The sequence below is a fragment of the Lepisosteus platostomus genome, chromosome 12 (genome assembly GCF_059453375.1).
Source record: "Lepisosteus platostomus isolate fLepPlt1 chromosome 12, fLepPlt1.hap1, whole genome shotgun sequence".
Taxonomy (NCBI): domain Eukaryota; kingdom Metazoa; phylum Chordata; class Actinopteri; order Semionotiformes; family Lepisosteidae; genus Lepisosteus; species Lepisosteus platostomus.
Window position 1 is genome coordinate 11935408 of NC_142622.1, and position 21913 is coordinate 11957320.

At 37.0% G+C, this 21913-nt stretch overlaps 1 protein-coding gene across 8 annotated transcripts in view; it reads left to right on the top strand.

The window, feature by feature from the left end:
* Window positions 1-21913, top strand: part of carmil1 (capping protein regulator and myosin 1 linker 1) — a 109108-nt gene that overhangs the window by 75586 nt on the left and 11609 nt on the right. For 4 of the 8 annotated variants that reach the window (XM_088600996.1, XM_088601002.1, XM_088600998.1 and 1 more), the window contains 8 exons: window positions 1719-1894; window positions 2647-2734; window positions 3912-4061; window positions 9912-9929; window positions 14771-14837; window positions 15417-15610; window positions 17231-17340; window positions 17870-18326. In XM_088600996.1, coding sequence (XP_088457122.1) covers window positions 1719-1894; window positions 2647-2734; window positions 3912-4061; window positions 9912-9929; window positions 14771-14837; window positions 15417-15610; window positions 17231-17340; window positions 17870-18326 — 1260 coding nt within the window. The remainder of the gene's footprint in view (window positions 1-1718; window positions 1895-2646; window positions 2735-3911; window positions 4062-9911; window positions 9930-14770; window positions 14838-15416; window positions 15611-17230; window positions 17341-17869; window positions 18327-21913) is intronic. The other 4 variants (XM_088601000.1, XM_088601001.1, XM_088600997.1 and 1 more) reach the window with 3 other exon arrangements.

The window sequence follows — 21913 nt, forward strand, 5'->3', positions numbered from 1 at the left end:
GAGCTAACTGTAGTTGGATTAAATGAACACAAAAAGGACCCGTTTTGTCTTATTGAGTTGTTAGAAGCTTAGAGATTTTGTCTGGTAGGGTTCTTGAAGGATCTGACAGAAATACACTTCAACTCCATGGCTGACTTAACTCAAGCCGTTTTTATTGGGTAATAAGTATTAGGTATCGGAAGATACTAATCAGAGCATAAAGCTGTGTTACTTGACTGCATGTAATAAAAGGTGTTTTGTAAAAAGTGAATAATAGATGATGGATTTATAAGTTAGTCATTGCATAAATTCCTGTATTGAATTTTCTGTATTTTTGCCTGTGCTTGGATGTTCTGTGATTGTTCAGTGATTGTTCAGATCAGATGATTTTTTTTCACTAACCACATTGATTACATGTATTAACATCATTTACATTAGTTTACAGACTAGTATATAAATTATATGGTTGCAGTATATACTGTACAATTTTGTATATTCATTTTGAATTGACTAGACTGTACAGTGTATTGTCACTTTTCGTATGCACGTTCAGTAGAGCCAGAAGGATTAAATCTGAGAATGTGATTCCGAAGAGAGAATAACTCATCCGATTTCTCATAAGATGCCACAGCAGTCTGGGACAACATCTCTATCAGCACTCAAGCATCCTTGTCATAAGTGTATCATTTACAGCACAGTGCCTGTGCTGTGCTGTATAAAAAGAGATAATGGCTCAGTGTGTCAGCTTCGATTACACACCTTCTGTCATTCTGCCGGCCCCTCTGTTCTCCTTGGGTGTGTGCATCACAACCTTGTTTGTCTGTGCCACACTTATCTATCGATTTCCTCTGTGAATGCATGGGAATGGACATTCTCTTCAAAGAAAAAAAGCTAATCTTATATGGCTTATTTTTTAGGATTTTTTGCAAAGGGAAAGTGGCTGTAAAAGTGAAGGGCTTTCAGAGATAAGTGAGGGTATCAAGCCCATGTATTCTGTGCAAAGGTGGATTAAATATCCAATGTACATTTTTTTACATGTTGTTCTTACACATTTATGGTGGGGGAGGGGACATTTTCTGTGTGGGAGCAATGGTTTCCCAGGGCTCTCTGCTTCAGACATAGCAATGTAATGTGAACTGTCTCAGTGGGAAGTGCTTCTGAGTGCTGCAGCAAAAGTCCGATGAAAGCTTTTTTACCAACTTAGATGTTTTTAGAACCAGGTGGTATACAGTAACAGAACTCAGTCAATCCTCAGATTTAAAGATAGAAAAATACATTTCTATTCACATAATTTCTGTATTCTAACCCTTAAGTGCTCCACAAACATTTCAGGCTTCCACCATTCGGATTTCTGCTGTAATTGGTTTGGGGTAGTTTTTCTCTGTATCACTTGAAATTCATGAGGTATTTTAGCATTCAGATACAGTCAGTTCCAAAGCATCTGTCAGCTGTGTGTCAACCAAAGATTGAATTGGTATTTTGGGAAGCTATCTTGACAAAAACAAAATGACTGTGATATTGAGAGAGTGAGGTTGCCACAGTTATCACTGAGACAAATCCTTTCAAAATACTTTTGGGCTAGCATAACTATTATTCTGCTCTCAGGCTGATCAGATGATAGTGTATCCAATTAAACTGTCTTAGTTACTTAAGATCAAATAGACTGTATTGTGATACAGTAGAGTGAAATACACTTTACAAGTGGCTGGTTATTTTTAATACTTTTTCACTCTTCACAGAATCTGCTGGAGTCCATGGTGGATGTGGCAGGGACCCTCTGTCCCCATGTGATGAAAAAGGCCAACATCAGTCAGGACCTTATCAAAGCCAGTACTGGAAAAATGTCTGTCCCCCGAAACTTTGTGAAGAACGTCCTGTTGGAGCAATCTGGGGTTGACATCATCAACAAAATCAGGTGCACCACCCTAACTCTTTACATATCCACAGAAAATTTGGGTCATTTTTATTCTGATGATAACTGACATCTTGAAGTATTTTAGAACCTTGAATGCTTTGATCCCTATCTTTGCCCAGGCTGATGATTATTAGATTCCTACAGTATATATTAATCTACAGAGGATTTTAACAAAAGTGTTTACAGTTGCTGTTTTAGGTAAATGTTTTCAGGTAAATGACTAGTTATCAACTGGTCTGTAAAACACACTGGTCTTCATGGTGTCCTCGCTTGCAAAGTTTAACCAGTTAGTCTAACTTCAGTCTGACTCTTATGGTTAACCCAGCAAGGATTCTCACATTGATTGTATGTTATATGAAATCTTTGTATTTTGCCTCTGTAATTGTAATCCTTAGCTTTTAGGATTAAGTGCAGTTTTAAACTAATATGTTTGAGCTTTCCACCTGTTAAGATTATGAGGAAGTTGTATTGTAGGGTCTACAACATCTGCAAATTTAACATTCTTGAATCCTACATCTGCACTCCATCTATATTTCCAACAAAGAATAATATTTGGGTTGAGGAAGTATAGTGGCAATTGCATTTCCAATAATGAAAAAAAAAATTAACTGTATATGCATCATTATTTTAAAAGGGCATCTTAGAAATACATTACTTAGATAAACAGTGGTGAACAATTTGGGGCTCATAATTGAGCAATAATGCAAGTGACTGGCTAAAAACTCTCATTCTTGTTGTAATTGTACATACAGTGAAGTGAAGCTGAGCCTTGCCTCCTTTCTTTCTGACCGAATTGTCGATGAGATCTTAGAAGCACTTTCCAGCTCTCAGCACGTTTTGGTGAGTGATATTTGCTCGTGTTTTTTTTTTTAATAAACATGTTTTAAAACCTTGGTAGTAGTAATAGTACTGAATAAGTTGTTCTATTGAAACTGGAAAAGAAATGTAGTTTGAACAGCACAAATTAAGCATTGAAACCCATTACAAAACCTACATGATGTATTAGAAACTGTTAAGGTTAAAGTTGTTAGTATGAGCAAGAGTGTGATTGTTAAAGTGAGATTATTACATAAAATAAATTCTGCTGAGACACTCTCAATGCCCACCAAAATTAAAATGTGTTCTTTAGATAATATGAAAACTGAATTTGAGTAATTTAAGCCACAGACAAAACTTGCCTTTTCACAGGCTGTGCAGTAGAACAGTAAATGTGGGCACCCTCTTGCATGGCATCTTCATCTAGTGGATCTACTTCACCCAACCTGCATCAGTCTCCATAGTAAAGGCGTAGCTTGGTTAACATATAGTTAACATGTTTATGTAGAGGTGCATGATAGGTTATGCTTTATTGAGTATCCTACAGGAAAGCATTAGATGGGTGTTGTGTGTAGACCTGTTATTACAGTAAGGCATAGTAGTGTTATCTTCATTAAACATGCTTACTACCAATAATTACTAAGAGTATTTCTAGAAATAGTTTACAATTATAACAAAAATATTACTATGGAAATGCTTGTTTCACCAGCTGTGGAACCCAACCCTATTCTCCCCACAAAATAGTAAGTCCCACAATTGCAAATTTTGCTATTCAAGGAGACTTCAAAGTAAGAAACTTTCATGAAGACAGAGGTTTCACTATTTTCCACAAGCCTGCATGCATACTGTATTTCGGTAGTGATCAAAGACACCTGTCCTTTGTCCACTGTGAATTCCAATAAACAATATTTTAGGGTAAACAGCAGATTGCAGTTTTCCATACCTGTAGATATTGGACATTTTTAAAAAATCTTATATTGAAGAAGTTGTCAGACTATGATAGGGATGTACAAATCTCCCCAATGTGTGGTACAGCACAAATGTCAACACCTCCCCAATTTGAATCCATTAAATGTTGCCGTTGTCCCTGCACGACAGAAAATCGATTTCTGCTCTCATGTTCATTTTATCATGGACACCTACAGTGTGCCTCTACATTTAGCCCAGTTAAAATGCTTGTGTCTTTTTTCTGTCTCACCAGGCACAGCATTTGAAAGGTGGGGGTAAACCCTTGGTTCATCAGGAGTCCCTGGAAATCGAGGTGATAGAGGAGAAGGCCCCCAAACGATCTGTCTCGACAGCAGAGGATGTGTCAGAGGGAGAAAGAATCGAGGATCTGGACACATGCATGGTAGGACTCCGTCTTCCCAGCTTGAAATAACGACAATCTGCTGTTCTACTTCATTGTCTTTATTCTTGGGTAGAAAGCTGTGCACCAGGTTTCTGAATCGCCTGTTCAAATATATTTAAAAAATAAAAATGTGGTTTAAGCAAACAGTTTACACTAGGAATATAGGAAGGGAAGAAGATGTGTCTAGGTAGACTCTTTGCTTTGTAACTCTGCTCTTTTCCATTCTGCACCTTAACCGTTGTGTTATGCAGTACAGTATGTTTGAAATAAAAAAATACCAGTGGAGGATGTTTTGTTTTTTGTTCCCCAAATTTAAATGTCTGATTCCCACTGGTTATTGCCACTTTGACTGTGGTTAGAAAGAATAGGACTAGAACTTCACGTTTGTGTACTGAACTTATAGCCATGGTATTGAGACCTTCTTATGTATATCTTATGTACATATCTTAGTTTTGCAAGACATCTACTATAAAGGATTATATTCCAGTGTAGCGTAGTCTGACCAGAGCTGAGTTTTGCAATAGTTTGCAAAAATGGTGCAATATTATGGCTTAACATGTTTGTTTTAACAGGTTAACATGTATACAGATTTATGAGCAGTGCTACTTAAAAATTGTTTGTTGCAGTTGTTAGATCATCAGCAGGTTTCAGATTTAAACTTGCCAATTTGGACAGCAAGAAGAGTAAGGTAATGAGAATCAAAACAGAAACCATTTTAATTTATGACACATTTTAATGGTGTATTTCCAGTATTTGATCATATTGAAAAGCTTTTTATTAAACTGAAACATCTGGAACTGCAAAACCAGCTGTTTTTATGTGAAGTGGGATGATAATCAAATATGGTTTCAGTCATAATACCAGTGTTTTTTAACAATATAATATAAAAATATATTTAAAAAAAGAATTGTAGATAGGACTTTTTATTTGACTGCAGGTTTTAAAGAACCAATTAAACATTAAGATATAAAGGATTTCAAGTCATGTGAAAGTGAAGTCCATGATTATTATTTTAAGAATTGGCCTTTTAATTAGTTTCACATGTTTCTGGTCTGCTTTTAAACCTTTTAAAAGTGAATAAAGGTATCAAGTATTCTGGGTTTTATTATGTACTAAAGCACTATGAGTGTATATTTAATTATGATAGGAAAAAAGTGGGCCAATGTATTGAAAAAATTAAACAGACCTAAATGGATCTGTAAAGCTATTAACTTGAAGAAAAATGAAGAGTCTCTGAATTGCAATGATTTTAAAGGCTTTTTTATATCCTAACGGATTATAACAACATTAATAACATGATATTCATGACCATTTTCAATTAGACCCTGGTAACTTTCACACAATTGCAAACCTAAAGGATTTTTTCCAAGCTGCAGTGAGCTGTCATTATCACTGGCCAAAATAAGCAGTTTTTTAGCATTAGAAGTTTAATCTTTTTAACCTTTTTGACAGGAAATTAATGCCACCTTAAAAGCAATTACTGTTTAAAGAAGAACAATGCAGAGCTTTTTGCTAATCTCTGCACATGCCATTTATTTGATAGTCAGATGTAAATCCTTAAGCCTTAATTTAGGTTAAGTAGTATGAAGTCAAGTCCAACAACAGTTCTTCCTGTGCCCCTATAATTAGTGCTTATAGAATAGTTTTTTTGTGACTTGTACAGTATGTAGAGGAGCTCTGTTCTTGATATTGTTTTTTTTGTCCTCGACATTGTTTAATTTGGAATCCCTTACAACATTGCACACCTGTAGTAACTTAAGAGAACTGACCACGCTGACATGCCCACCCCAGAATATGTTTCACTAGTGTATTCTTTTACCTAATAACCCTGAAAAGAAAGATAGCCACCTACTGTAAGCCATCAGAGAGAAAACAAGAAACAAGAAACCAGATTCCTTGCTGGTGAGCAAGTGTTGACTGTGGTGTGAAAAGCTAACTTTTGAAGCTTGAGCTGAAAGACTTCCATAGCAATTATTTTACTCTGTGATTATATAGTAAATGAAGATCAAAGCTTCTGAAATGAACAGTGTATGTCACAGTATCCCTGTTAAATGGTTATAAAATGTAAGGAAAATAATACCACATATTAAAGGTATTGGAGTTGATTATTTCTAAAATAGAACTGTGGTGAATCAATGATTTTTTTTTAAATTGACCTAGTATCCACTTCTTTAGCAAACACCACAGAGTCTTTCTTGAGATTAATTGAGCAGTTAACTCAAGGAAAGGACTAAACGCTATCGTGATCTTTTAGAGTCAAATTATATATGCACCTTCTTTGTGGCTCAGACAGTTGCAATGAGGCAATGTCTGTTTCTCACTTCACTCTTCCAGGATATTTGATTTTAAACGTTTGACATTCAAACGTACTGTACTGTGTGTGATCACAGTGGACTGGTCCCTACAGTGTGTCATCACAAATACAGCATATGATTGGGTTCTTAGCAACAGAATGTTATCATGATGGTGCAACAATTCCATCTCGTCTTCAGTGTTTTCTGTTTAGCTAGCTAATATAGACATTATTTGCAATTACATACAATAGGTCTGCACAGCTGTCTTGTTTATTACATTTTACACTTAATAGCAGATTATAAATGTCAGTTTTAAGGTGAGCATAAAAATAGAATTCAGGAACCTATACGGGACCAAACTCAACTGTACACTGAAAGTCAGTCACGCTTAGCAATTACTATTTTAAAACCAGCATGTAATCAGTAATTACATGTAAGTAATTAGTGTATGTTGTACACTTACAAGACATCTAGCTAATAATTTATGTTTTGACAGTGGCAGATTTGTGACACAAATGGTGTAAACATTAATTATTGTTACAGTAAAACTTCAGTGTGTTGAACAATCAAATGCTGAAAAAGTAATAATACCTAACAGTAAAACATTTCATAATTAGCCAGATAATTTGGTATAATATAAATAATTTGAATAATCTTCTTTAGCCATAGCTAAAAACAGGAGTGAATTAGAAAATTTGTGATATAAATAAATTTGTCAAAGACAAATAATTTTCACATTGTAAAATGCAGTGTAGCTATAGCTATATACCACTATAGTCTTCAGTTAAATATCAGATCACGATGATCATAGCCTTTGTGCTGAAGCAGAGCAATTTCTACAACTGACATAATTCTAATATATTTTACAAAATAATGTCATGCAGCTTGGGCCTTTGTTAATGATGCAAACTTGAACATTCAAGAGTTCAGTAATGTAAAGTAAGATTTGTCTGAGCAAATTGTTCTCTAACTCATGAACATGTGTTTGCAGTGATTTTACTGCTATGGACCATTACCAGCACAATGTAAATCGAAAGGGATTCATTTACTTACACTCTGTTCTGTTAGTTTTCTGACCAAAGCAACAGAAAAAAGCAGTAAACTGCTGGGAAAACTACAGTGCTTATTCTGTGTTCATTAATTATTTGAGGTTTTATTAATTAAATGGGTATTTACTTGCTAGAAATATGTCAACAAAGCATGCACATGTCTAACATAAGGACAAAAGTTATAAATGGGTCTTAAAAAGTTTAAAAGCTACAGTACCTGGAAGAAGTCTGGAGAAGGTACAGAATTTGTTTATGGGAAAAAGCAAACACTGTTTTCACCTAAAAGAAGTTTTTTTCTTCATTTGGTCCATTCTTCCTTATAGAACTGCTTCAAGGCAGTGACATTTGAAACTGTCCTTGCATGCTTTCAGTCCTGCCATAAAATTTAGTTTAGGTCCAGATTTACTTGGCCAATCCAAAATGCAAAATTTCTTCTTAAGCCATTCTATTGTAGATCCGATTGTATATTTATGATTGTCTTGCTGCATGAGAAATTATCAGCTCAGCTTCGGCTGACAAATGAATGGCTTGACATTCTCCTTCAGAATGTGTTAATACAACACCAGATTATGGTTTCTGTCAATGTTGGCAAGCTGTCTGGATCCTGAGGCAGCTAAACAGCCCAAAACCGTGATACTCCCACCACAAGACTTGACATTTGGTGTCAGGTTCTTCTGATGGGAGGCAGTATTTATCATTAAATATTTATCATTACAGCCAAAACAAGGGTATTTTGACTTTTCTGTCCAGAGAACATTCCTTCAGTAATCTTGTAGATCATCCAGGTACTCCTTGGGAAAGTTGGGAACATTTTTTTTTAGAGTGAACAATAGTTTCTTCCCAGCTGTCCTCACCACATGAAAACCGTTCCTGTTCTTTTTCTGATGATTGAGGTGTGAACACTGACATTTGCCACAGCAAGAGAGACTGTTACTTCCTGGATAATATTCCAGTTTGCTCTTGGGGAGGTCTCAGCAGGATGACTGGTCCTGGGTACGGTATAGTCACAGTGGTCTGTTTTGTTTGACTAGCACATTTCATACGTAGGATATAGTTTACATAAATTTAGTTTAGAATTAGTTCTGATGGTAGATCTAAACATCTAAAATAAGGCAACGTGCCTTCCATATGTAGGAAATGTGCCTGCTTTAAAACAAGTATATGAGAGGATTAACACATCCAAAAAAAATCTTAAATTTTTACATTTCAAATGGACCATGTTACCAACTAAAGGGCAAACATATTGCTCGGGGAATATTGACTCTATGCACTGCTCAGCCATTGATGAAACAGATTAATTCAGTTTGGTATACAGTATACTGTACACATGTTTAAACACGTTTAGACAAAACAGAACAGTAAGATGTACTGTACTGTGTTTGATACTTTCTATAAGAATACCTTCAGTATTGCTTTATGTTAAGTCAGTTATATAGGAATAATTCAGCACAATATTGTTCTTCAGCTGGAATAGTGCCTCAAAAAGAGCTGTGAACTGTGAACTCTGCTTGTTCTAAATCAGTTTCAAACTTCTCTGGAGACATACACTCAATAATGGGAAACCTTAGACAATGTTAAGCATTCCAGGAATGTTTTTTTCAGCTTAGTAGTATAATAGCTATAGTAGAACCATCACATTGAAAACCTTGGTTCTGTAACTTCATAAGAGCTGAGCTACATGCTTTGGGTTTTTTTTCCAGTGCCATGAGAATTTCTGTCACAGAGTTCACATTTTCATAGTTTATTCATATTGAAATAGGGCTCAAAGTGACTTGTGGAAGGTGCTGCAATAACTCCATAGTAGCTGAATAATTTTGTGTGACTTTTATTGTATGACAGTTTTACAAATTATGTGTTCAGTATGGACTAAGTGCCAATTTGTAGTTGACCAAGGGCAGTCATCAAAATATCCGTCAACATGTCTATAGTCTCTTTATCAAACTATACTCAGTACCACGGGTCTTTGAAAATATGTCTTCAGTCTTGCCAATGAGACTTTATCAGTGAGGCTTTCTTTCTATACTTACTGTCTCTTGCTTTATTTCAAGATATCATGACTTTTGGATTTATGATATAACAAAGCATTTCCTTAATCCAGCATTCTCATTTAGCCAATCTGCATAATGATGATCTCTTTCTCATCACATCCTTTACTCATTTGTGTACCCTTATGATTATTTTTTAAGTGTTTGTGCAGAGGGAAAATTTTTAAACCTTGGTTCTTAATGTGGTTCTTTTCTTTTTTTATCCTGTTTGACAAAATCCTTTGCTCCAATGAGAATGTGTATGATGCATGCCATGTCAGTGTACAGTACTTACTGTGTCTTTGGATGTTTTCTAATTGTGAAACTCATGGCTCATCCTGATTGTATCTCTTGGTGACATGCTGCAGGTTTTCCTTCTCAAACCTCTTCCTTCATCGTGCTTTTTTCTGTGGGCCCATTGATCCTCACTGTGTCTTCTCTCCCTCTTCTGCTCTCTCTCTCTCATCCCTTTGCTTCCTGGAGACTCTGTGCTGCACCAGTGTAAGTACAGCTCTTCTCAGCCTCCCTGCTTGCTTGCACTATTGTGACTAATACTACCCACTACGCCACTATCTTTGCTTGAGTCCATTTATGATTTCATTCAATTATGTTGTGTGTCTTGTCAAAAGTGACTGCAAGGGACAAGGGAAATCTAGTCAACAACTGCTTCTAACAGGGAAAAGAAAAGAAGCATCAGGCTTACAAAGCAATTGAGTGATCAGAAGCCTAGAAGGAAGTTTAATTCCAAACATACTACAGTTCGGATTATTTCTTAAAAAATAAGGAAGCTGTGTGAGGACAGTTTCAGGTAACAATTTACATCATTTGTCTAGTTAGAGAGGGACATATTAATTGCTTAATACATATGTGATTGCCTGTAACAATAATACATTACTTTGACACTTTACACAGTAGCATTGCAAATATATGTAGGTACATGTGTGATTTCCTATGTAACTGTATATCTTATGTGTCTGTATCTGTATAGCTGTATGCTTAACAAAGGTTACCAAGTTGTATCTCTTAGATGACAGAAGTACTGTATATTGCATATTATGTTAAGAGAAGGAGACAATATGCATCTTAATTTTGTTTTCAGATTTTCAAAGCAAAAACCATGATTGCAAATGTTTAATTTCTTAGATTAAAACCATTTTTTCAGACTGAAATCCCATAAAAAGTACAGATGTAAGCAAGGCGATGTTTTGGGAAGGTAGCATAGGTCGAGATGAACAGTCAGTTCTCAGTGCACAAGTACAGTAATTAAAACTCAGCATGGAGAGCTCATCTTCAGAGGGGCGTTGCACATTGATACAAGGAAGGATTATGTCTTTGCAGAAAGCTGGCTGAAACAATGCATCCTTGGTTTTACACTGGGGGATGTGCTCACTGATTACTTAGAAGTTTTATATAGATGAGAATATCTGTATTGAGGCTCAGGGCAAAGCAATTTTACACATGATTTTCCAAATATTGACATTATTAATTCTTATTGGCACAAATTCCTCTTTCACTACTCTGCTGTTAAATTCCAAAGTGTATTATATGTTTTGAAATCTCAGTTACCAGGTTGTAGACATTATATACAATTTGTCTGTTGAGTTACGTTTTCTAAACGCTCGATATTTAAGATATTTAAGGCAAAAGGGCATTCTTGTTAAATGCTCTCAACAGTGATCATCATGGTTCAATTTAAATTTTAATCTGAGATGATTAGCTGTACCTTCATTTGAATCACCTTAGTATTTGGCTTGCAAAGTCATGACACCTGTGCCGACAGCTTTGATTTTGGAGTATTGGCTTCTTGAGCCAAATCACTACTTTTGTTTAGTTGAATATTTGGTTATGTTAACACTGTTAAGTTCTGCAGCCAATAGAATTCTGCTTTTAGGGAATTCCAGGGCACAGTGCATGTTGGTTCTGATACTCTTGTTTACACCTGATCTGCCTGATTTTTCTCAGTTTTATGAGACTGTTTTGGTCTCGCACAGCATGGTAACATTTCAGCACATGACCAGCGCCATAAATTACATCTTCTCGTTACTGATGGCCTGACTGTTTTCAATATTTACTGTATGTTCTTGATTTAGACATGTCAGACCATCTGGCTGTTATAAGTGAACTAAAATTTCCATTGCCTCCCTCCAGGACTAAGTGCAGCATTATGTTTCATAGTCTGAAATCTCCGACTCCTGCCAGGTTCACTAACTCATTTTCTGACTCACACTTGTTTGATGCCTGATCCCAAATTCCGGATGAAATGGTGAAGTTGTTTAGTAGTGTTGAATATTTTTGAACTTATAGCCTCGGAGAAGATGTATTCTGTCTCTTCTGTCTTCTTCTTTACTTCTTATACAAAGCAGTTACAGTCTAGGAAAGCTGCAGGTCACATGTTCGAATGCAGGTGGAGAGAAGCTGGTCTCACTGTTCATCAGTAGGCTTGGAATCCCTTTAAAATACAGTATATATAGGATGCCCTTTCACCTGCAAAACACAGCAGGCCTGCACGGTTTGTATCTAACCTCGTTGAGAAAGGCAGTGGTAATCCTAGACAGCTTTTGTCAATCATTAATATGATAGAGGCAAAACTTAATATTTCGACTTCAAATGCAATATATTGCATTATTGTTATTTTTTGTAATAAAGCAGAAAATATAAGGAATCTGCTTCCTCCTATGACCCATACTGTGTGCTGAATTCTGTATAGTAAATTATTGTCCTTTTTCGCCCTCTCATGTTTTGATAGGGTAACGCAATCCATTTTTGATTGACAGTACATACAATGTGCTTTGTATTCCTAGTTTTCTGTTGTGTTTTGTTTCAGCTCTCCAGTTTATCACACAGTTACAATAGTTATTACAGCATCACTGTGCTCTAGTGTTGTCCTATTGTCAAACAAGTTGCATTACTCCTCTTAGGAAAGAAGGCAAATTAGAAACCTGACATCCTGTGTAATAACAGGCTATTTTTCTTCCTTTTATATCTTCAGTTGTAGAACATGTGGTGACATTTGTTACATTTTAAATGAGATCTTCAAACCCTTCCTGTTAGGTTTTAGATTAATATATTGTACTGAAGTTTATCAGTGATTTCTTTATGGCTAATGCCATACATTTTGACAGCATTATTATCACGTTGTTACCTGATATGAGCAGATCTGAGAAGCTAAGCAAAGTTGGGTCTGTTTTTTACTGAGAAAGACTTATTGTAGATTCTCTTGTAAGTGGTATTAGTATTCTAATAGGTGGCACTTTTCCCTCTGGTCCATGATGTCTGTTTTAGTGCCTCTAGTACAGTATGTTGACTGGGTACACTGAGCTATACTGTAGGTACAGTACTGTTCTTCGGATGAGATGTTAAACAGGTCTTGGCTGCTTTGCAATTAAAGGTCCCATGACACTGTTCAGAACTGTAGGCATTCAGACCTTAGGGTCCCAGATTATACCCATTCTAAAACTGTGAAATCACTATTCTATGAAAATATTTTCTAGATTCTATTTTGGGCTTAATCTTTGTGACCCAATTAAGTGTCCACCATAAATAATTTTGGGAAGCAATTTTTCAACCCGCTGTGTATGGTGAGGCATTGTATGGGTGCAGAATGGCGAATGCTTCACTTTGGTGCTGGATGATGTGGGCACCTTCCTACAGTACATATAATATGTTTTGGGATTCTTTGACAAGAACAGCACTATAAAAATGAAACTTAATATTATTGTTGGACCTTAGTCCTGCCTTTGTCACATCTTACAATCACAAGTAATTTAGTGTGCCTTTGCCTACATCTGTTTTCCACAAAGCTCAGTTACAGTATGGATGCTTTTATGTTCAGTGTCCGTGTTCTAAAAGTTGAACAGATTGTTGATCTGTTGTCATGGAATTAACTCCCACTGTCATGCTGATGGTCCTCAATTTAATTCCAGGATATATCTGATGCTGGTCTAGGGGTCCCCTGACAAGGTGTTAATCATGTATTTAAGTTTGGAGGTATTTTAATTATTTTTGTCTAATAATAAGTAAATAATAATAATAATAAGTCTTTACAATAAAACGATTATGTATTCCATCAGCAGACAGGAATTCAAAATGAATCCTGTAAATTAAAGAGCATTAAACAAGCCAGACTCATAAAGATGAGTTTTAATTCTGTATTTGAAATGACTGAATGGCTTGACCTGGGCTAAGTGACCTCTCCCTTGGAGCAACAGAACATAAAGGCCAGTCTTCCATGGCTCAGAGCCTAGTTTGACTCCTTTCTTAGAGAAATGCTAATGCACTTACCTTTCCTGCTCTGGTTGCATTCAGACTTCCCATTTAGAAGATCTGAGTAATTGACTACAGGCGTGCTCTGCATTGTTACACAATACTCATGTCTAGATTTGTTCAGATTCTGAAATGTAAGGAGCAGTTTTATCAGGAGTGACAGTTTTATGGGAAGAGCTGAGCTAAAATACAAGTAAAATGCATCCATTGTTAAATTATTTAAATGACAGCCATTTCAAATAACCAGAGCATAAGCAAATGATTTACAGTAAGAATATGTTCCGTTCCTAGTTGGGTTTCAATTAAGGTGTCCAAATAATTTTTACTGTCATATTTCTTTATATGCATATAAATATGTGCCATTTTACTGTATGTATTCTGTGAATGCCGAATTGAACCTTTAGATTTGTTTCTATATTCATGTATGAACTAAATAAATTCCTTTAAGGATTTACAGAAGAACTACAGTACATTGTGATTACGTCTCAAAATAGTTGCATAGGAATATGCACCTCCTTTTTTTAAATTGACTTAAAATACAAACGTGGCATTTTCTCATCAATTGTGGGATTTGTATCCATACATAGTAATTTTTTTAAAGCTTTTCCATTTGGAAGTTGTGTTGTTTAGCTGTGGTTTGATGGATGGGTGTAATGCTCTTACAGATAAGAAAATCTTTGTTCTTTCATACATTTAGAGTAGCATAATTAGCATCCAGTAAACACTATCGACCACTGATCTCTAAGCTTTTTCCTTCACTACAGTTGGTTTTCTTTTTAAAAAGGTCAACATTGTAAATGGAAGAATTAACATCAGAAGCAACCTGTCATTCTTTACACTAATCTTGAAGTTTATAATGGATTCTGAGGAAAAAAAGTTGCAAAATAAATACAACAGTATAATTACATTGAATATTTTAAACATGGGACACATTTTCTTTTAGTTTAACTCCTGGATTTGTTCTAATCAACAGTTTGTAATGATAATTGCTGTTAATAAGAAAACCAAGAAAATGATGACTTGAATGTAACCATGTTGTTTTCAGCCCAAAGTAACATTTTTCTGTTTCTGGTTGGCAGATGACGCCCAAGTCAAAAAGAAAAAGCATTCACAGCAGAATGCTCCGGCCAGTCTCAAGGGCCTTCGGTAAGCTAACTGTTGTTTTGCAGAATTAAGCCAGCTTCTAGAATGAAGTGTCCTTAATCTCCTTGGTTTAATTCATCCAAATGTGATGACTGACTGGTTTCGAATTGTGTGAGGTTTGGTGCACTGTAAAAACAATTAAATGTCTTTCCTTTTAATCCTGTTCATTGTTTTTAGGCCCTCTGAATACATCATGTTGCTAAACCATTATGCCTGTAAGGGCTGTTGTAGCAGGAGAGGTCATGGTACAGAAGCACACGTGGGCTGAATTCTTTTCTCTCCCAGGAGGATGCATGAGACTGTACCTGCTTGAAATGCAAAACTGCTGGAAAACCAAAGCCTCCCGTGCTCATGATGCACTGGAAGTAGCAGCAAATAGCAACATGATCTCTTTCAGCTTTAAGAAAAATAACCTTGCTTTGGCAGAGAAACAGGAAAAATAATTGAAGCTAATATTATGTGCCTGCTGTCACTCTATAGGACTTTGTGCAGCATCATTGCAGCATTCAGTTTATTGATGAAGGTGATGAGGTGTATTGTATTGGTTTCCGTCTCTCAATCGTGCCAATGTCTTTGTGTCAGAGATGGAGTTCGACCTGGATAAGGCCCTAGAGGACGTCCCCATTCACATAGAGGACCCCCCTCCAGCTCCTAAACTGGAGAATAGACCATCGGCAGTCATTGCTGAGCTTCCTTCTGAGGAAGGCAAGAAACTTCAGCACTTTACCAAGCTCAGACCCAAAAGGAACAAAAAGCAGCACTCCAGCAAGATTGCTGTAAGTACCTCTCTGGCGAGCACAGTTACACTTCCCTTTCAACTCTTGTCATTTCTACAGTTATTCTTAAATGTAATTATTTTATATCTTCAGGTGTACAAAACAGAGACCCTAATGTTTAAGAGACAAGAAAGGGATAGTGGTTTTGTTGAAAACAATGGAAGAAATAATATAAAAAACTTGAGTACCCCAGACGTTGACATAAAAAAAACAAACAGAAAGAAACATTTGCAGATAACTAGACAGACATTTAAATATTGGTATCATGATGTAAACCCAGAGAAAGATTATTTTTATCTAAAGTGTTTTGCTTTTGTTTGGCACATCTCGCTTTGTTCATGTGACAAATTAAAATTGAGTTTAATTTTTATATCAATATGGTATTTTTTGGGATATACCCTTGTGGACTGTTTTATTTTCATATAAATTAAGAATCGACAATTGTTTTTTTGGTTGTTGTATCCACCTAGTTAGGCTCAGACCCTGCAACCACACACGGGAGAATGAGGTTATTTAGGCAGCCTCATCTGACCCCACCCCCAACCTTCAGCCATTCGTCATTTTACAATTCACATGCTCCATGCCAATTGGAGGACAGGCACGTTCCTCACTTAAAGCACCATATTTCTGCAAGCACTCGGGAGGCAGCAGGTGTAACTGAGAGCAAACAGAACCTTGACCAACTAGTTCTATACTCGGTGACATCTGTGCATCACTGTATAATGAATCCCAGTCACAGTCGGCGAGTGTTGACGATTTTCAGATCAGGACTTGGGTTTACAACATAACTTAAATTAAACTTATACTGTAAATTGAATGTAGTTTTAATGGTGACATTGGTCATACCCTTTTATGTTTTTGCTCCTCTTACTGTTTGCATTTAGTATTATTTTAGTTTGGGTTTTTTCCCTTTTTAAGGATTTTTATTTTTCTCTATTTTAAATATTTTCTTTTAGCTGCTTATAGCATAAAATAAACTATATAAAGTGATTTCCTATTAACAGTGTATGGGATTATGCTTCTGAATTTCTTGCCTGTTTTATATCATGCTGTGCATGTTGTTTTCTTTGTTTATTTTTGCTTTTTATGTTAATGAGCTGTTCTTGGAAAAGTATGGTTGCTGAGAAATTATGGTGCAACACTGACATTCCTTCCATTACTTTCTTTCTTTATGCTTCAAACTCTGTGTGCTGCATCAGTTACTTTCTTTAAAAATGATCAGTACAAGACACACACAGAATACATTTAATTAGAAATGTAATGTAATGAAAAATGCAACAAATAAGAGTTACAAAATTAAAATTTGTATTTTTTATGTATTTTATTTTAAAACTGCAAACTATTACATTTGCTGTCTTCAGTAGCCCCTTTTCTGTGGAATTTAAATTACATTGATTTCAAACTCCAAACAGCATCCACTTACTGATAATTGGATGAAAGTGTGTTTGTTTGTTTGATTGTTTTTTTAATTCATGGCCTGGAGAAAAACCTTTTCCAATATATATTTTCCCTGACATGTTTAAATTGCATTCCGAGTTCTTCGCAAATGAAACGCAAAATGAAACTCAGTTTGGCCACAGTGGTTGTTAGCTGGTGAAGCAGCTCTGATTTTGTTTTCAGCAGGTCAGTACTGCGGCATTGCAAGAGGGTGAGCAGAATGGTCTCATGGGAAGAGTGGATGAAGGGGTGGATGAATTCTTCTCTAAGAAAGTCACCAAGATGGAGCCCAAGTATGTTTCAAGTCACCGAAGATGCGAAGTCATTCACCCTTTTTTATTTCCAAGGGCTTGCAAAAGTTTATCTCACCAAATCATTAACTAGTGGTGTGAAAATAGTACTGTAAAAAGTAAGATGAATTTATTTTACAGTTATATTATCAAATAACCTCTTCATAAGCTTGCAGTGTCATCATAGTTTGAAAGTCTGGAACATTTGGCTCCTTTTGTTTAAATCCGATGTATTTGCTGTGTTTTCTTTAAAATGCAACCTGGCACAGTACTCAATGTTGACCTATTAAAACCTGAAGAAGCAATTCAATTACAAAAACACTTTTTCTACACTTTCTAGTGCCACTTAAACTAGATGACAAACGGAAACACAAAAGCACTCATGCAGAGTCATACAGTACATGTTCTACAAGAAAAGAGCCTTGGTCTTGTATTACAGTCATGGGAGAGCCTGAGAGGTATACTCTTCAGACACCAGCTTTCTTTCAGGGGTATATGCTGTAAAGGAAGTATATGTCCTGTTTGTTTCCAGGCGTCCTTCTCTGAAGAGTTCCGACTCGCCGGATGGGGGCGGCGAAACAGACGAGAAGAAAAAACGTGATTCTCGCAAGAGCGGCTTTCTAAACCTCATCAAGTCCCGCTCCTCCAAGTCTGAGCGGCCCCAGGCAGCGGCAGTAGCGGCAGTGACCTTGAGCGAGGAGCCCTCCTCTCCCAAGGGATCGACGAGGAGCCCAGCAGCGGAGCCGGTCAAGAGCAAAGAAGCCAGGTCAGCGGCCACAGACCAGAGCAGCAGCTCGGATCGCTCCGAGGAGCTCAAGACGCCCGACTCCATGGATGAGCACTCTGAGGATTCCCTGAAAGGCGAGAACAAGGCCGAGGGCAAAGGCAGTCCCCAGGGGGGAAGACGCTATGGCATTCAGGTTATGGGCAGTGGTCTGCTGGCCGAGATGAAGGCCAAGCAGGAGAAGAGAGCAGCTGTTTCCCATAAGGTGGGTACTAACCAACTGCCTGAGTGTTTGAGATGTACGCAGTTGCCATCTTGGAAAGGATTCACAGGATTTCAAACAGTAGCAGTCAAGGCCTAAAGCTTATGTAGAAAAACATGGCCATATGGGCGATAGTCATTTTTTATTAAGCTGGAAGTATGTTTTTGTCAAATCTGGGCTGCCGTCCAAGTCTTCCTTGTGTTGTGAATGATTAAGTTGTAGAGAACTGACATTGTCTTGCAAAGTATCTATCCAAATATGTGTGTAATGTTATAGAAAAAATCAAGCCAAAATTATCACCCAACATCTTATAAAACCGAAAAAATAGCTCTCCATTAAAACCAGCTGGCTCTAGCAAAGACTCTGTCCTGAATTACATAAGCTCAGAAAATAATGAAAAGATGCTGTGCTATTCTTTATTACGTTTTTGTAATTTTGTTATTTAAAGAGCCATTAAGCTAGTCTGGACGTCTGCTGTAATTCCTGACTTAATTAACATATATTTTTAGAATCCATTATATTGCGTAGAAATCTAAGATTATAATGTGCCCATCAGTCTGAATTGCACACATGGTAAAAGTGGTATAATTTGTCTTGAACAACAGCTGGTTATTTCAGTGTATATGTCTCAGTGCTCTCAAACAGTTTCAGACAATTCTGTGGAAAGTAGCACCATCTAGTGCCATAGTGTTCTCTGCATTCAGGGTCAATGATATTACTTTTCATTACCAGATTCAGATGTGGGCCATTGGGTAAAGAGAGATACTCAGAAAGATACTTTCAAACTTTTTCAGGGAAGATATCTTTTTTATCACTTTCGTCTTAAAATTAGTGAAAAGATTTTTTTTTTTTATTTTAGGGAATAGTATTGGAACATGGATTGATATTACTATCAGGAGCTGAATCAGTAACATGCTTGAGGTGTTCTCTCCCAGAGCCCTCATTCCCTGCACTGAGGAAGCAAGTCTATCATTTTGTGGCTTTTTTGTATAAGCCAAGTGATAAACATACTAAACAAATAAGATTAGTTATTTTTCATGAATAACTTAATTCATTTATTGACAGCACACCATTGAAGACCAGCCTTTATTCCTTATGCATAACCAAGTGTTTGAGAATCCCATCGCTCTCCTTGCTTCTTGGTCTTCTATATTTGCTAAATAAAAATAATGAACTGAACTTTTCAGAAAAATGCAGGAAAATAGCAAGAGAGAGGGAGTATGTTAAACATTCAACAGCAGGTGTTCACATTTTTACCCCATGTGTTAAATAAAATATGCTACAAAACACTTAAAACAACCAAAAACGCAACTTGGAAAAAAAGCAAAAACTGAAACAAAAACTTTTACAACAGCAGCATTGTAAGCCTGTAATATTTTTTTGTATGGTGCAAATTCAGCTGGAAATGTTACTATTACTAATTCCAACTGGAGCACTAAATGTTTTTTTATGGTGTTTTCTGGGATGAGTCCTTACTGACCTTGCTTCACTGCAGAAAGCTGTGTCCACCATCTGTTTAGAAAGTGGGTGAAATACAGGGCTGTGTGCCATTTCTCTTGGTGTGCACCATGTGCAGCAAGGAATCTGTCAGCGCTTATGAGTGTCATTCACTGCAGTGACAAAAGTCAAAAAGCAGAAAGAGTGAGAAAGGAAGAGCCAGAGATAAGATGGTCACATAGCCTGATTCTAGCATTCAAACAATTTCTATGTCATCTGAGGTGGCTCAGATTCACAGTTTGTTTGTTACATTTATAAAGCTCAAAGTCTTTTTAAACAGTTTTGCCCATATTTTTTTGTACTTTAATGTGATTAATTTACAGAATTAATAGAACATAATTTTCAGTCTGCTCTATTGTGATGTAAATACAAAATAGGTGTAGAAAGTGATATATTTTAGACCTCTACCACGTCTTGCTGTATTACAACCCCAAATTGCAACACATTCGAACAGGGTTTTTTTTTGTATGATTAACAAAACACTTGATATTTCACTGGGGCATAATCATGTTTATTGTAAAAGAAAATGTTATGAAAAGTGGAAAGTTTTATGAAACCTGAAAAATCCAGCTTGGACAAGTTCCCGGCACCTTGCACATTTAACATTTAGTCTTTTGCCACAAGTCTTTTGTGGCATGTTATAACCACCTTTTCACATCTTGTTGGTATAATTTTCACCCATCCTTTCTGACAAAATTCCTCCAGCTGTTGCAGGTTACTGGGAGAGTGGTAGTGTATAGTGATCTTCAGTTCCTGCCACACATTTTCTATGGGATTTAAGTCTGGACTTTGGCTGGGCCACTCAAGGACTTCCACCTTCATTTTAAGCCACTCAGAGGTTGCTTTGCCTTTGTGTTTGGGGTCATTGTCCTGTTGAAATGTGAATCTCCATCCCAATTTCAGATCTTTTGTGGACTGTTCCAGGTTTTCCTCCAAGATCTGCCCATATTTTGCTTAATCCATTCTGCCCTCTATTTTGACAAGCCTCCGCAACATTATGCTGCCAGCAGCCATATCACCCTGCAACTCACAACTGGCAACCCACTGAAGCTAAGTATGTGTGAGCCTGGTCAGTACCTGGATGGGAGACCTCCTGGGAAAAACTAAGGTTGCTGCTGGAAGAGGCGTTAGTGGGGCCAGCAGGGGGCACTCACCCTGTGGTCCACGTGGGTCCTCATGCCCCAGTATAGTGATGGGGAAACTACACTGTAAACAGGCGCCGTCCTTCGGATGAGACGTAAAACCGAGGTCCTGACTCTCTGTGGTCATTAAAAATCCCAGGGCGTTTCTCGTAAAGAGTAGGGGTGTAACCCCGGCGTCCTGGCCAAATTTCCCATTGGCCCTTACCAATCATGGCCTCCTAATAATCCCCATCTATGAATTGGCTTCATTACTCTGCTCTCCTCCCCACTGATAGCTGATGTGTGGTGAGCGTTCTGGCGCACTATGGCTGCCATCGCATCATCAAGGTGGATGCTGCACATTGGTGGTGGTGGAGGGGAGACCCCATTACCTGTAAAGCGCTTTGAGTGGAGTGTCCAGAAAAGCGCTATATAAGTGTAAGCAATTATTATATTATTTTTATTATCTAGGGATTTTGCGATTTTGTGAGTGATGAACAGTTCTCTGCTTTTACCAGACATAAGACTTGGCATTGAAGCCCAGTAAAATTGTGTCTCATCAGACCACAAACTTTTTTCCCACAAGCTTTTTTCCAAATATGGCTTCCTGTTTGCCACTCAACCATAGAGCCCAGATTGTCTGAGCTATCGCTGATCCATGTTTGTCCAATCTCAGTTATGAGACACTGTAGGTTTTTGAGGATTGTTTTCAAGCTATTGACTGTTTCTCTGATCAATGTTGTTCTTGTCCAGCTGCCGAGTTATGGAAGACGACCTACGAGTTATACGTGTCCTCCATTTCCTGATGATTGATTTAACAGTGCTTCATAAAATACCCAATGCCTTTGAAATCTTTTTGTATCTCTCATCTGGGTTGTGATTGTCTACAGCTCTGTACCTTAGTTGTTTGGGAAGCTTCTTTGTTTTCTTTGTATGCTTTGTCTATTCACACAGACAGGTGGATTTAACCTT